This window comes from Gobio gobio, assembly GCF_949357685.1.
Source record: "Gobio gobio genome assembly, chromosome: 17".
NCBI classification, from domain to species: domain Eukaryota; kingdom Metazoa; phylum Chordata; class Actinopteri; order Cypriniformes; family Gobionidae; genus Gobio; species Gobio gobio.
This window is the reverse complement of record NC_137110.1, coordinates 49,955,732-49,970,281: the sequence shown is the minus strand read 5'-3', so window position 1 is coordinate 49,970,281 and position 14,550 is coordinate 49,955,732. Positions and strand designations below refer to the sequence as shown.

Genomic DNA, 14,550 nt, shown 5'->3' with positions numbered 1-14,550 from the left:
TTAGTTATAAAGTCAGAATTGTGAGATATAAAGTCAGAATTGTGAGATATAAAGTCAGAATTGAGTTATAAAGTCAGAATTGTGAGATATAAAGTCAGAATTTAGTTATAAAGTCAGAATTGTGAGATATAAAGTCAGAATTGTGAGATATAAAGTCCGAATTGTGAGATATAAAGTCAGAATTGAGTTATAAAGTCAGAATTGTGTGATATAAAGTCAGAATTTAGTTATAAAGTCAGAATTGAGTTATAAAGTCAGAATTGTGAGATAAAGTCACAATTATGAGATATAAAGTCAGAATTGAGTTATAAAGTCAGAATTGTGAGATATAGTCACAATTATGAGATATAAAGTCAGAATTGTGTGATTTAAAGACAGAATTGTGAGAATTGTGAGTTATAAAGTCAGAATTGAGTTATAAAGTCAGAATTGTGTGATATAAAGTCAGAATTTAGTTATAAAGTCAGAATTGAGTTATAAAGTCAGAATTGAGTTATAAAGTCAGAATTGTGAGATATAAAGTCAGAATTTAGTTATAAAGTCAGAATTGAGTTATAAAGTCAGAATTGTGAGATAAAGTCACAATTATGAGATATAAAGTCAGAATTGAGTTATAAAGTCAGAATTGTGAGATATAGTCACAATTATGAGATATAAAGTCAGAATTGTGTGATTTAAAGACAGAATTGTGAGAATTGTGAGTTATAAAGTCAGAATTGAGTTATAAAGTCAGAATTGTGTGATATAAAGTCAGAATTTAGTTATAAAGTCAGAATTGAGTTATAAAGTCAGAATTGAGTTATAAAGTCAGAATTGTGAGATATAAAGTCAGAATTTAGTTATAAAGTCAGAATTGTGAGATATAAAGTCAGAATTGAGTTATAAAGTCAGAATTTAGTTATAAAGTCAGAATTGTGTGATATAAAGTCAGAATTTAGTTATAAAGTCAGAATTGAGTTATAAAGTCAGAATTGTGAGATATAAAGTCAGAATTGTGAGATATAAAGTCAGAATTGTGAGATATAAAGTCAGAATTGTGTGATATAAAGTCAGAATTTAGTTATAAAGTCAGAATTGAGTTATAAAGTCAGAATTGTGAGATAAAGTCACAATTATGAGATATAAAGTCAGAATTGAGTTATAAAGTCAGAATTGTGAGATATAGTCACAATTATGAGATATAAAGTCAGAATTGTGTGATTTAAAGACAGAATTGTGAGAATTGTGAGTTATAAAGTCAGAATTGAGTTATAAAGTCAGAATTGTGTGATATAAAGTCAGAATTGAGTTATAAAGTCAGAATTGAGTTATAAAGTCAGAATTGAGTTATAAAGTCAGAATTGTGAGATATAAAGTCAGAATTTAGTTATAAAGTCAGAATTGTGAGATATAAAGTCAGAATTGAGTTATAAAGTCAGAATTTAGTTATAAAGTCAGAATTGTGTGATATAAAGTCAGAATTTAGTTATAAAGTCAGAATTGAGTTATAAAGTCAGAATTGTGAGATATAAAGTCAGAATTTAGTTATAAAGTCAGAATTGTGAGATATAAAGTCAGAATTGTGAGATATAAAGTCAGAATTGTGAGATATAAAGTCAGAATTGTGTGATATAAAGTCAGAATTGTGAGATATAAAGTCCAAATTGTGAGATATAAAGTCAGAATAACCTTTTTTATTTATTCTGTGGCGGAAACAAGCTTCCATAACTTCTAGTGAAGGGTTGTCCCATTTTAAATCTGAATTACAATTCTCAGTTGAAGGTTTTATTTGTAGTTTTGGCTTGTAAAATAAACAAAGAGTGAGACATAACCATATTTCCCTTACAAAATCCATATATCATATGGTATATGAATATGATAATCATCAAGTACCACAGTATTGAATCCATCACGGTAAGTTTTGTAAGGGTTTGGCAGGTTGACTCTCTCTCTTCACAGATGCATAGATTCATAGTAGATATTCTGGAAGATGACGTGTCTTAAAAAGGTTATATTTCAAATCAGAAGCAAGTCAAAATTAGTTATTTCTCACTGTAGAAAGATTCGAGATTTCATTTCTCAAACCGCTCTCAGCTGCCAAACGTTAAAGCCCTTTCTATGATCGGAGCAGCGTTTTTCACAGTCTCGCACAACTGGAATATCAACAAAAACTCTGTTCAAAACCTAGTGAGCCGCCTACTTAGACAGCATTTTAAGGCATCATTGGAAGGCTAGCAGCAAATCTGAGTACAGGGGGACATCTATATAAGATGGCGATAAGGCGAGAGAAATTATAATAATGAATATAGCTGCAAGCAGCATTTATCGGGTTCAAGCATTTAAGGCCTTTAAGCACATGCGTAAAAATATATTAGATTTTATTTAGTAAGCATGTAACCGCTTAGATCAAAGATGGAAAAGACCATTTACAGCCAATACAGGGAATTTTTAGGAGTATAAAGTCAGAATTGCGAGATATAAAGTGTGGCCATACATATGTGTGTAAAATTTGGTGTAAATATCTAAGTTATAGACATTTATGAGAACATAAAAATGACTCATGTGCGACTTTGATTGGATTTTTTTGGCACTTCCTATCAAAATGTTGTCATTTGGGCATTATTGTTTAGCTAACGACCTATGTTTTCGAATTTCCTGCGGTGGGTTCGTCTCGATCGGATTGATGATTTCGAAGATATTTGCAAAAGTTTTTAAAGTGGTAAATCATACCGTTGCACAAGCTGTAAGGCGAAACCTGGCATGTTTGGTATCGTTGGACTCGGCAAGGATTCAGGAGGCGATTCCCGTGAAAAAGCGTTGGCTCGAAACTTCTCAGGCACGTCCATCGTCTCAGTCGTGCTCAAATTTCATTGGCTAATGGCGGTCATGTTTGTTGATATACACCAATGTCCTCATATACAGACATGGCACTTTGGACAAAGACAATGCATGCCAATATTCAATTCAACCAGACTAACGGTAGGGTGGTTATAGCCATTTTCAAGTTTTTTTCCCCTGTTATAGCGCCACCAAGTGGCCAATCATCGCAATGTTTAACATGTGACCTCAGATTGAGCTCATACACGTGTCCCAAGTTTAGCGAAAATATCGTTTGCGAGTTATAGCCATTTTAGTAAAAGTGGCCCGGTCACATCAAACATTTTGGCTCCCATTAGTGACCGTGAATCGAAATATCGATTTTTCTCAAAAGTAGGTTTCTCAAAAAATACAAAATTTCTCGCAAATGTCTCCAATGATAAAAATGACGTCTTTAGCCACGGATTCCAATGATATAAGACACTTGAGCCAATGCCTAACAGTTTATGAGCCATTTGTTACTTTTGGGCGCTGTAGCGCCTCCTTCAGGCCGATCGGGGCGAGCCTTGGTGACATTGTAGGCGGTGTGAGCACTACCAGCCCTCAAAGTTTCATCTCTCTACGACTTACGGTTTGGTCTGCCCGATCAGTTTTAGGGGAGAATGATGCATCATGGGAAAATTAGCAATTACAATAGAGTGTCAGCGCTACACATTTGAACCCCTAATTAAACAATGAAAAGTATCAAGTTTATTGATTCAATTATAATCATTACATTTTAATTTATTTCACTATTTGTATGCTTATTGCATAGTTTTGCTATTGCTTTATCTTAGCAACATATCAATGTCAAAACATCATAACACACAGTTCACATGAAGAACACTATTTGTGTAGCATCCAGAGGTGCTGCCTATCTAGTGCGTCTCCAATCAGTTCAGACCGGATGCTGCCTATGTAGACTCACTAGGTTCCCAGACAGCAACATACACACTATGTTGCTGTCTGGGGAACAGAGTTCAACATCTTGTTTTGTTTCTGTCGCCGCTCTGAAAACATATGATTAATGTGATTATGTTTTTAAACATTCATAAAGTTTAGCCGAGATACAAACCAATAAAATGAGAAAGAATTAAAGAGGACAGAGCCATGAGGAAAACACAGAGAAATCATCACTGAATGGCTTTAGGTTTTGGCCGTCCGTGTCTGAGCACTGACCCGTGACAGTCTGTGATGGAAGATTTGGTTTGATATCCAGTGGTCCGCCGTTACGCCAACAGCCCTAGTCGCTTGACCTTGGCCGACAGGAAAGAGTGAATGATGAAGACAATGGTTTTAGGGCACGAGTGAAGGTCCAATTGCTGAAAACCAGCAGAAAGAAAAGAACAAGCTATTAGATGAGAGACAAAATCACATTTCACACTTATTGTATCAATGTATGTATCTATTACATCGTTATGCCAGTAGATGGCGACAAATGACTGTTAAAAAAAATGTTTCATTGAAACATCAATTGAAGAAATTCGTTCAAAAACGGTGAATCATCCAGCAATTAAACAAGTGAAGTCTTCATGAGTGAGTCATTGAATCATTCATTCAAGAGATTTGTTCAAAAACGCTGATTCATCCAGTAATGAAACAGGTGAAGTCTTCATGAGTGAGTCATTGAATCATTCATTCAAGAGATTAGTTCAAAAACACTGATTCATACAGTAATGAAACAAGTGACGTCTTTATGAGTGAGTCATTGAATTATTCATTCAAGAGATTTGTTCAAAAACGCTGATTCATCCAGTAATGAAACAAGTGAAGTCTTCATGAGTGAGTCATTGAATCATTCATTCATGAGATTTGTTCAAAAACGCTGACTCCTCCAGTAATGAAACAAGTGATGTCTATATGAGTGAGTCATTGAATCATTCATTCAAGAGATTTGTTCAAAAACACTGATTCTTCCAGTAATGAAACAAGTGACATCTTTATGAGTGAGTGATTGAATCATTCATTCAAGAGATTTGTTCAAAAACGCTGATTCATCCAGAAATGAAACAAGTGACATCTTTATGAGTGAGTGATTGAATCATTCATTCAAGAGATTTGTTCAAAAATGCTGATTCATCCAGTAATGAAAAAAGTGACGTCTTTATGAGTGAGTCTTTGAATTATTCATTCAAGAGATTTGTTCAAAAACACTGATTCATCCAGTAATGAAACAAGTGACATGTTTATGAGTGAGTCATTGAATTATTCATTCAAGAGATTTGTTCAAAAACGCTGATTCATCCAGTAATAAAACAAGTGAAGTCTTTATGAGTGAGTCATTGAATCATTCATTCAAGAGATTTGTTCAAAAACGCTGATTCATCCAGTAATAAAACAAGTGAAGTCTTTATGAGTGAGTCATTGAATCATTCATTCAAGAGATTTGTTCAAAAACACTGATTCATCCAGTAATGAAACAAGTGACATGTTTATGAGTGAGTCATTGAATTATTCATTCAAGAGATTTGTTCAAAAACACTGATTCTTCCAGTAATGAAACAAGTGATGCATTTATGAATGAGTAATTGAATCATTCATTCAAGAGATTTGTTCAAAAACACTGATTCATCCAGTAATGAAACAAGTGACGTCTTTATGAGTGAGTCATTGAATCATTCATTCAAGAGATTTGTTCAAAAACACAGATTCTTCCAGTAATGAAACAAGTGAAGTCTTTATGAGTAGGGTTGGGTATCGTTTGGGTTTTTTTCGATTCCGGTGCCAAACCGATACTTTTAAAACGGTTCCGGTGCCTAAACGGTGCCTGAACCGATACTTTTTAATACTTTACGAATTTTTTAAAAGGCCACAAAACGAGGTGGATGACATTAAATGGCTTTTTATTTATTTATTTTTTATTTAAATTGAACCATTTATTAAAAGTTTAATGTATACTTAAATGTATGAATATAAATAAATACAAAACACAATTTACTTATTTACAAATTATAATTGACTTATTTACAAATTCACAGTAAAACCTAAGCCACCTAACCCAACTACAACAGGCCTAATATAACTCTAAATAACAGTTACAGTAATAACAGCAGTCGTCTGTATTCTTGCTCTGCTACTAACCAGCTTCGAGCTTCAGCTTTATTTTGAAATATGATCATATTCTCTGGCTAAATATTTTAGAACGCATCGTCTTAATGTTTCCATGGCGACGCGTCATGTTTCTCACATGACACACAGCAGCCGCAATAGCGCTGACAGCTCAGCTGTATCAGGTTTATTTCGTTTTTTCTTTTTATTCAAAATATTCACAAACTTCTTAACTGTGTCACGAACTATCTGATGTTCAAATGTGTGAGTGAATGTGTGTTAGTTGATCTATAAAGCGCAATGGGCGGCGCCATGTTAGTTTGCGCCTCAGAATCGGATCTGTCGGATTTACAACACTTGAGAGCATTCTCGTCTCACGAAATACATGAAAGTAAGTGACCAGTGAACTGGAAGAAGAATAGAGTAAACTATATAGTTACTATATAATGTGCATGTATCTGATGTGAATAAAACATGTAACGTTAGTCAAATTATAATCGCCTGAAAGGATTGTCATAGCCGCTTTCATAGACATCAGGGTGTGTTTTTTGCTAGCTCTACTTATGAGCATTTAAATGTCTGAAACCTGAAATAAACATGATGTCGTTGAAAACACTGAATAGTTGTCATGAGTTGTGATGTGACCAGCGCTGAGCGTCTGTCTCTGGCTCAGCCAAAGCGCGAAAGCACGTTTGAATTTTGGCACCGAAATGAGGAACCGAAATCTGCGTTCTGATTCGGTCCGGTACATACCAGTTATATAAGTACCGGTGCCATATTGGAACCGGATTTCGGTACCCAACCCTATTTATGAGTGAGTCATTGAATCATTCATTCAAGAGATTTGTTCAAAAACACTGATTCATCCAGTAATGAAACAAGTGACATCTTTATGAGTGAGTGATTGAATCATTCATTCAAGAGATTTGTTCAAAAACACTGATTCATCCAATAATGAAACAAGTGACGTCTTTATGAGTGAGTCATTGAATTATTCATTCAAGAGATTTGTTCAAAAACACTGATTCTTCCAGTAATGAAACAAGTGATGCATTTATGAATGAGTAATTGAATCATTCATTCAAGAGATTTGTTCAAAAACACTGATTCATACAGTAATGAAACAAGTGACGTCTTTATGAGTGAGTCATTGAATCATTCATTCAAGAGATTTGTTCAAAAACACTGATTCTTCCAGTAATGAAACAAGTGATGCATTTATGAATGAGTCATTGAATCATTCATTCAAGAGATTTGTTCAAAAACGCTGATTCATCCAGTAATGGAACAAGTGACGTATTTATGAGTGAGTCATTGAATCATTCATTCAAGAGATTAGTTCAAAAACACTGATTCATACAGTAATGAAACAAGTGAAGTCTTTATGAGTGAGTCATTGAATTATTCATTCAAGAGATTTGTTCAAAAACACTGATTCATCCAGTAATGAAACAAGTGACGTCTTTATGAGTGAGTGATTGAATCATTCATTCAAGAGATTTGTTCAAAAACACTGATTCTTCCAGTAATGAAACAAGTGACGTCTTTATGAGTGAGTGATTGAATCATTCATTCAAGAGATTTGTTCAAAAACGCTGATTCATCCAGAAATGAAACAAGTGACATCTTTATGAGTGAGTGATTGAATCATTCATTCAAGAGATTTGTTCAAAAATGCTGATTCATCCAGTAATGAAACAAGTGACGTCTTTATGAGTGAGTCATTGAATTATTCATTCAAGAGATTTGTTCAAAAACACTGATTCTTCCAGTAATGAAACAAGTGATGCATTTATGAATGAGTCATTGAATCATTCATTCAAGAGATTTGTTCAAAAACGCTGATTTATCCAGTAATGGAACAAGTGACGTATTTATGAGTGAGTCATTGAATCATTCATTCAAGAGATTAGTTCAAAAACACTGATTCATACAGTAATGAAACAAGTGAAGTCTTTATGAGTGAGTCATTGAATTATTCATTCAAGAGATTTGTTCAAAAACACTGATTCATCCAGTAATGAAACAAGTGAAGTCTTTATGAGTGAGTCATTTAATTATTCATTCAAGAGATTTGTTCAAAAACGCTGATTCATCCAGTAATGAAACAAGTGAAGTCTTTATGAGTGAGTCATTGAATCATTCATTCAAGAGATTTGTTCAAAAACGCTGATTCATCCAGTAATGGAGCAAGTGACGTATTTATGAGTGAGTCATTGAATCATTCATTCAAGAGATTAGTTCAAAAACGCTGATTCATCCAGTAATGAAATAAGTGACGTATTTATGAGTGAGTCACTGAATCATTAATTCAAGAGATTTGTTCAAAAACACTGATTCATCCAGTAATGAAACAAGTGACGTCTTTATGAGTGAGTGATTGAATCATTCATTCAAGAGATTTGTTCAAAAACACTGATTCTTCCAGTAATGAAACAAGTGACGTCTTTATGAGTGAGTGATTGAATCATTCATTCAAGAGATTTGTTCAAAAACGCTGATTCATCCAGAAATGAAACAAGTGACATCTTTATGAGTGAGTGATTGAATCATTCATTCAAGAGATTTGTTCAAAAATGCTGATTCATCCAGTAATGAAACAAGTGACGTCTTTATGAGTGAGTCATTGAATTATTCATTCAAGAGATTTGTTCAAAAACACTGATTCTTCCAGTAATGAAACAAGTGATGCATTTATGAATGAGTAATTGAATCATTCATTCAAGAGATTTGTTCAAAAACACTGATTCATCCAGTAATGAAACAAGTGACGTCTTTATGAGTGAGTCATTGAATCATTCATTCAAGAGATTCGTTCAAAAACACTGATTCATCCAGTAATGAAACAAGTTATGTATTTATGAGTGACTCATTGAATCATTAATTCAAGAGATTCATTCAAAAACACTGATTCATCCAGTAATGAAACAAGTGAAGTCTTTATGAGTGAGTCACTGAATCATTCACTTAAACCGATTTCTTCTAAATAATTCCGATTAATTAAACATTTTAAATAGACTGCAGCAATAAACATTTTGTCAGAAGCTCTAGGAAATGACATATTTTGTTTAGTTGTCTGTTCAGAATCGTGCAGCTCTAGGAAAGAGTAAAGGCAGAACATATCAGGGTAAAGGGGTGAAAAGTGTAAAAACGTGTCTCACGATCTCGGGTTCTGGGCCTCCGAAGTCGAGGAACATCATGCGGACGCCGTCATCTGAGGACATGCGCAGGCGCTCGAACGGCTGCTGGAGAAGGACGTTCTTCCTCACGCCGGCCTCCTCCGTGAACAGCAAGAAGCCTTTGTCTATGTGAACGCTCAGCATACACGACTTCCCGTTCCAGCTGCACGCTACAAGAAACACACAGGGTGAGCTTTAATTACAACAAAACAGGTCAAAACGTTTAAAAAAAGCTGAAATCAAATATAAATTAGGGCTGTCAAAAGATTAATCGCATCCAAAATAAAAGTTTGTGTTTACATAATATGTGTCTGTACTCTGTTAAAGGGTTAGTTCACCCAAAAATGAAAATTCTGTCATTAATGACTTCCCCTCATGTCATTCGACACCCGTCAGACCTCCGTTCATCTTCAGACACAAATGAAGATATTTTAGTGTAAATCTGATGGCTCTGAAAGGCCTCCATTGGCTCAATGCACTTTACACTCTCAAGACCCTTAAAAGACACTAAAGACGTCGTTACAAAGTCCATCTCACTACAGTGGTTCTAAAATAACTTTATGAAGACGAGAATAGTTTTTGTGCGCAAAAAAACCTAAATAACGACTTATATAGTGATGACGATTTCAAAACACGGCCTCATGAAGCTTCGAAGCGTTATGAATCAGTGAGTCGAATCATGATTCGGATCGCGTGTCAAACCGCCAAACTGCTGAAATTTGGCGATTCAAACCACTGATTCGACTCACTGATTCATAACGCTTCGAAGCTTCATGAGGCCGTGTTTTGAAATCGTCATCACTATATAAGTCGTTATTTAGGGTTTTTTCGCACACAAAAACTATTCTCGCCGATTCATAAAGTTATTGTAGAACCACTGTAGTGAGATGGACTTTGTAACGACGTCTTTAGTGTCTTTTAAGGGTCTTGAGAGTGAACCGTGCCATTGTGCAAATGGAGGCCTTTCAGAGCCATCAGATTTACACTAAAATATCTTCATTTGTGTTCTGAAGATGAACGGAGGTCTTACGGGTGTCGAATGACATGAGGGTAAGTAATTAATGACAGAATTTTCATTTTTGGGTGAACTAACCCTTTAATTATTATTTATATATAAATACACACACATTCATGTATATATTTAAGAAATATTTGCATGTATATACATTAATATAATCTATAATATATATAAATATAAATGTTTTATATATAAAAATAATATTTTTTTCTTAAATATATACATGCTTGTGTGTGTATTCATATATAAATAATAATTAACAGAGTACACACACATATATTATGTAAACACAAACTTTTATTTTGGATGCGATTAATCTTTTGACAGCCCTAATATAAATATTACATTAGAAAAACTTCAACTACCTGAAATGTGAAATTTTGCCTTAAAAAAATAGGGCTAAGCACTGGAAATAAATGTAAATAAAAAAAATTAAACCAAAATTGAAATGTTTAAAATTATGTAATAATTATAATAATAAAAGTTGACAAACACAAATAACAAAATTAATAGAAATGAAATAATTTTAAATGAAAACTGCAAAAAATATATAAAAATGTAATAATATTATAAATATTAAAACAATATAAATATAATAAAATATTTACATTATAGCAACTACATAAATAGAAGTTTGTATGTAATTTTGATTAAATTGTGAGGCAAATGAATAAATATAAATGTAAAAATTAATATTTAAAAATGTATTTCTGCACATATATGTAACAAAAACTTGTTGTCACTTTGTCACATGACCTCATTATGCGCATGTTTAATTTAGTGAGGGCCAGTTATCAAATATGAAACAAAAACATTATGGCAGGCTGAATAAAATATCAAGGAAGACATCAAATGCATTGCATTATGGGATACATTTCACAGTGTGCTCTGGTTGCACATTTTACAGTTTTCTTTTCAATTGCTAACAAGCATTGTTCAATACTGAAACCACATTTTCAAAACTCTTCACAAGTGAATACGGACCAAACTGTGAATAATAAATCAAAATGCATTCAATCACCACATTTTTCTAAATCCACGAACACTTTTGTCATTCATACTCCACAAACTGCAAAAAATGATATATTTGCAGGATACTTTTCATATGCTAACACACTGCTTTCAAAACGGATAAAAGCTCATTCAAATCACAATGGTGGCAAATTTCAAGCATTTCTGCTGTAACTGTTTTGAAATATAGAAAGTCTTTGCAGAAAATGAAATAATCATTCCAAGCTAATTGCAATATCAGCTCAAAGCCAACCCAGGTGTCCTGCTTTAGTCTCATTACCATGTTTTAGAAAAAGGGGACTTTATATTATGAATTATATTATAAATAACATATTTCAAATCAAAATGGCGAAATTAGACAAAAGTTTATTAATTTGGCTGAATATTTTTGTCATTTGTTTAACATTTCTGACTTAAAGAAGCAGCTGTCAAATATGAAATGTTTAGTTTAGCTTCATATCTCGCACTTGACGTTGAGTCGCGCTGCTAAAATCCGCGCTCAGCCTCAGCAGCTTCTGTGAACATAAAGCCCGCCTACTCTGATTTGATTGGTTTTCTCAAATAAATAGAAGCCCCCCGTAAAAAGGGCCTAGGGACGCCCATGCTTGTTAGCAATTGAAAAAAAACTGTAGGCTGAAGTTATGAATAGCCATAATTAGGTTACAAAAGACCAGGGGCCTATTCCATGAAGCCGGTTTAGCTGGCTAGCCAGATATGTTTAAGCTTAGTTTGTGCCAATCCTGGGTTTTAGGTACCATTAAAGTGGTTTGGCTTTTAGCAGTGTTCATCTCCATAGTAACTAACGCTCCACGCTTAGACAAAAATCTGGTAATATGAATGAAGTGTGTGCCATTTCGTGCAAAAGTTTGATTTTGATAATGCTATGTGTAGTTTCGGTTGCAGTGCTTCATTTTGCAGGATTTATGAGGTATTTTGCAGTTTGGGTGTGTGGTTTTGTGAATTGTGTTAAGTCAGGGTTCCCACTCTTTTTCAGCAACCATTTTCCAGTACTTTTCCAGGACATTTTCAATTTTACTACGGCGGGAATAAAAGACAAGGATCATGCCAAATATTGCTTTCGAAGTCTTTAAAAGCCGTACAGTTTATTTCCATCACTTAACAATCCAGCATTTTTCAATATGAGCTCTTCATCATACATTATGACTATGGAAGCTTGTTTACACCACAGAATAGAAAGAAAAGGTCATTGTGACTTTTTATCTCGCTATTCTGACTCTCGCAATTGCGAGTTTACATATTTGTGATATAAACGCAAAAATTTTCGCAATTCTTTTTCCCTCAGAATTGGACTTTATAACTAGCAATTGCAGTTTAGATCTCACAATTCTGAGAAAAGAAGTCAGAATTGCAAGATATAAACTCGCAACTGCGCAAAAAAGTCAATTGTGAAGAAAAGGTCAGAATTGTGAGTTTATATCATGCAATTCTGACTTTATAACACACAAATGTGACTTAACATCAGAATTGTGTGATTAGTTAGCAGCTTACGAGTTAACATTCACTGCATACATTTGAGCAGTTATAGCATTAGCTAACGGCTGCAAGTGGCAACACAAGACTAAACATCATTATTCAAATACTACTCACACGCATCAAACTCCGCATTCCTGAACATGTGCTTTCTACAACTAGGGCTAATTGTTTGGGCCAGCGATAAACTCTTTATACTCGGCAACTTTTTATAAAAGAATTTTCCCAGACAACAACAAGATTTTCCAGGACATTTTACATTTTCTCTAATTTTCCATGTGTTTTCCAGGACTGGAAAATTTGTCATCAATTTTCCAGGTTTTCCAGGACGAGTGGGAACCCTGTAAGTATTTTGATAAAACCAGACTAGTTTGAAAAATTGTGTGTTAGCAATTGGAAAAAACTGTAAATCCATCTCATGCAGCACATCACTGAACCAGCAGAGGGCGATGTGAGCCCACACAAACCCCTCAGCCTCGACTTCACTCATGTATCTCTTTCTGCTTCAGTGACCGGAGCGCTGACCGTACCTGTGGTGACTTCCTGTACGAGCTCTGCGGCGCCATGGCAACCCTCCACCAGCAGGTGTGTCCAGGTGGACAGGTCTTTAGCTGTGTCCACTCTGAACAGGTGCGTCTCCACCCCCTGTTTGGTGCCCAGGCGCAGGCCAAAGGTCAGCTCAGAGTCATGGACTGAGGAACTCTTACCCGGGCCAGAGTGAACCAGCCTGACAGACAGACACACACACACACACACACACACACACACACACACACACACACACACACACACACACACACACACACACACACACACACACACACACACACACACACAGCACATATCAGCAAAATATAAATAAATTAGGGCTGTCAAAAGATTAATCGCGATTAATCTCATCCAAAATAAAAGTTTGTGTTTACATAATATATGTGTGTGTACTCTGTTAATTATTATTTATATATAAATACACACACATTCATGTATATATTTAAGAAAAATTTGCATGTATATACTGTATATACATTTATATAATCCATAATATATATAAATATAAATGTTTTATATATAAAAATAATATTGTTTTCTTAAATATATACATGCTTGTGTGTGTATTCATAAATAAATAATAATTAACAGAGTACACACACATATATTATGTAAACACAAACTTTTATTTTGGATGTGATTAATCGCGATTAATCTTTTGACAGCCCTAAAATAAATTAAATGTTTATTTTTGGAGGAAAAGAAAAAATTGTATGGTGACTAGTCCAAGAATGTGTGTATTTGAATGAATTAATAAAGGAACGAATAGATCAATTTACTGTCAGTTTAATTGTTCATTAATCATGTGACAAGGTTCACACACCTTTTGGGTCACACATTCCGAAGACTTTTCCAGTCATGTGTGATTTCAGGATCAGAATTTTTAATTATTTCATTGACAGAGAAAATTCCAATCGATGTGATTCATGGAAATAAAATGAAATATCTATGGTGACATAAATTAGAAATTAAATGGAAAATTCCCTGATATTTTTCCATTTTATAATATAATATAATTAGTATGCCGTGTCTGAATGTGTGTGTTTAAGTGAGTGTGTGTGTGTGTGTGTGGGCATGTTTTCGTGAAATATCAGGACACAAATGTGTATAATGACATGGGTATGACATAGGTATTACAAAAAGAGGGTGAAATATGAGGACGTTCCCCATGTCCTCACTTTTCAAAAATGCTTATAAATCACACAGAATGAGGTTTTTTTCACAGAAAGTGAACTGCACAGTCTCCTGTGAGGGCTAGGTTTAGGGGCAGGGGCAGTGTGTGTGTGTGTGTGTGTGTGTGTGTGTGTGTGTGTGTGTGTGTGTGTATGTGTGATGGGTAGGTTTAGGGGCAGGGGCAGTGTAAGGGGATAGAAAATACGGTTTGTACAGTATAAAAACCATTACGCCTATGGAATGTCC

At 34.4% G+C, this 14,550-nt stretch overlaps 1 protein-coding gene across 1 annotated transcript in view; it reads right to left on the bottom strand.

The window, feature by feature from the left end:
* Positions 1–1,745: 1,745 nt before the first annotated feature.
* The window catches only part of snta1 (syntrophin, alpha 1), a 57,506-nt gene continuing 44,701 nt past the window's right edge, over positions 1,746–14,550 (bottom strand). The window contains exons 6-8 of the mRNA XM_079840867.1: positions 13,113–13,309; positions 9,045–9,232; positions 1,746–4,157 (exon numbers count right to left, since the gene is read on the bottom strand). Coding sequence (XP_079696993.1) covers positions 4,065–4,157; positions 9,045–9,232; positions 13,113–13,309 — 478 coding nt within the window. The 3' untranslated portion in view covers positions 1,746–4,064. The remainder of the gene's footprint in view (positions 4,158–9,044; positions 9,233–13,112; positions 13,310–14,550) is intronic.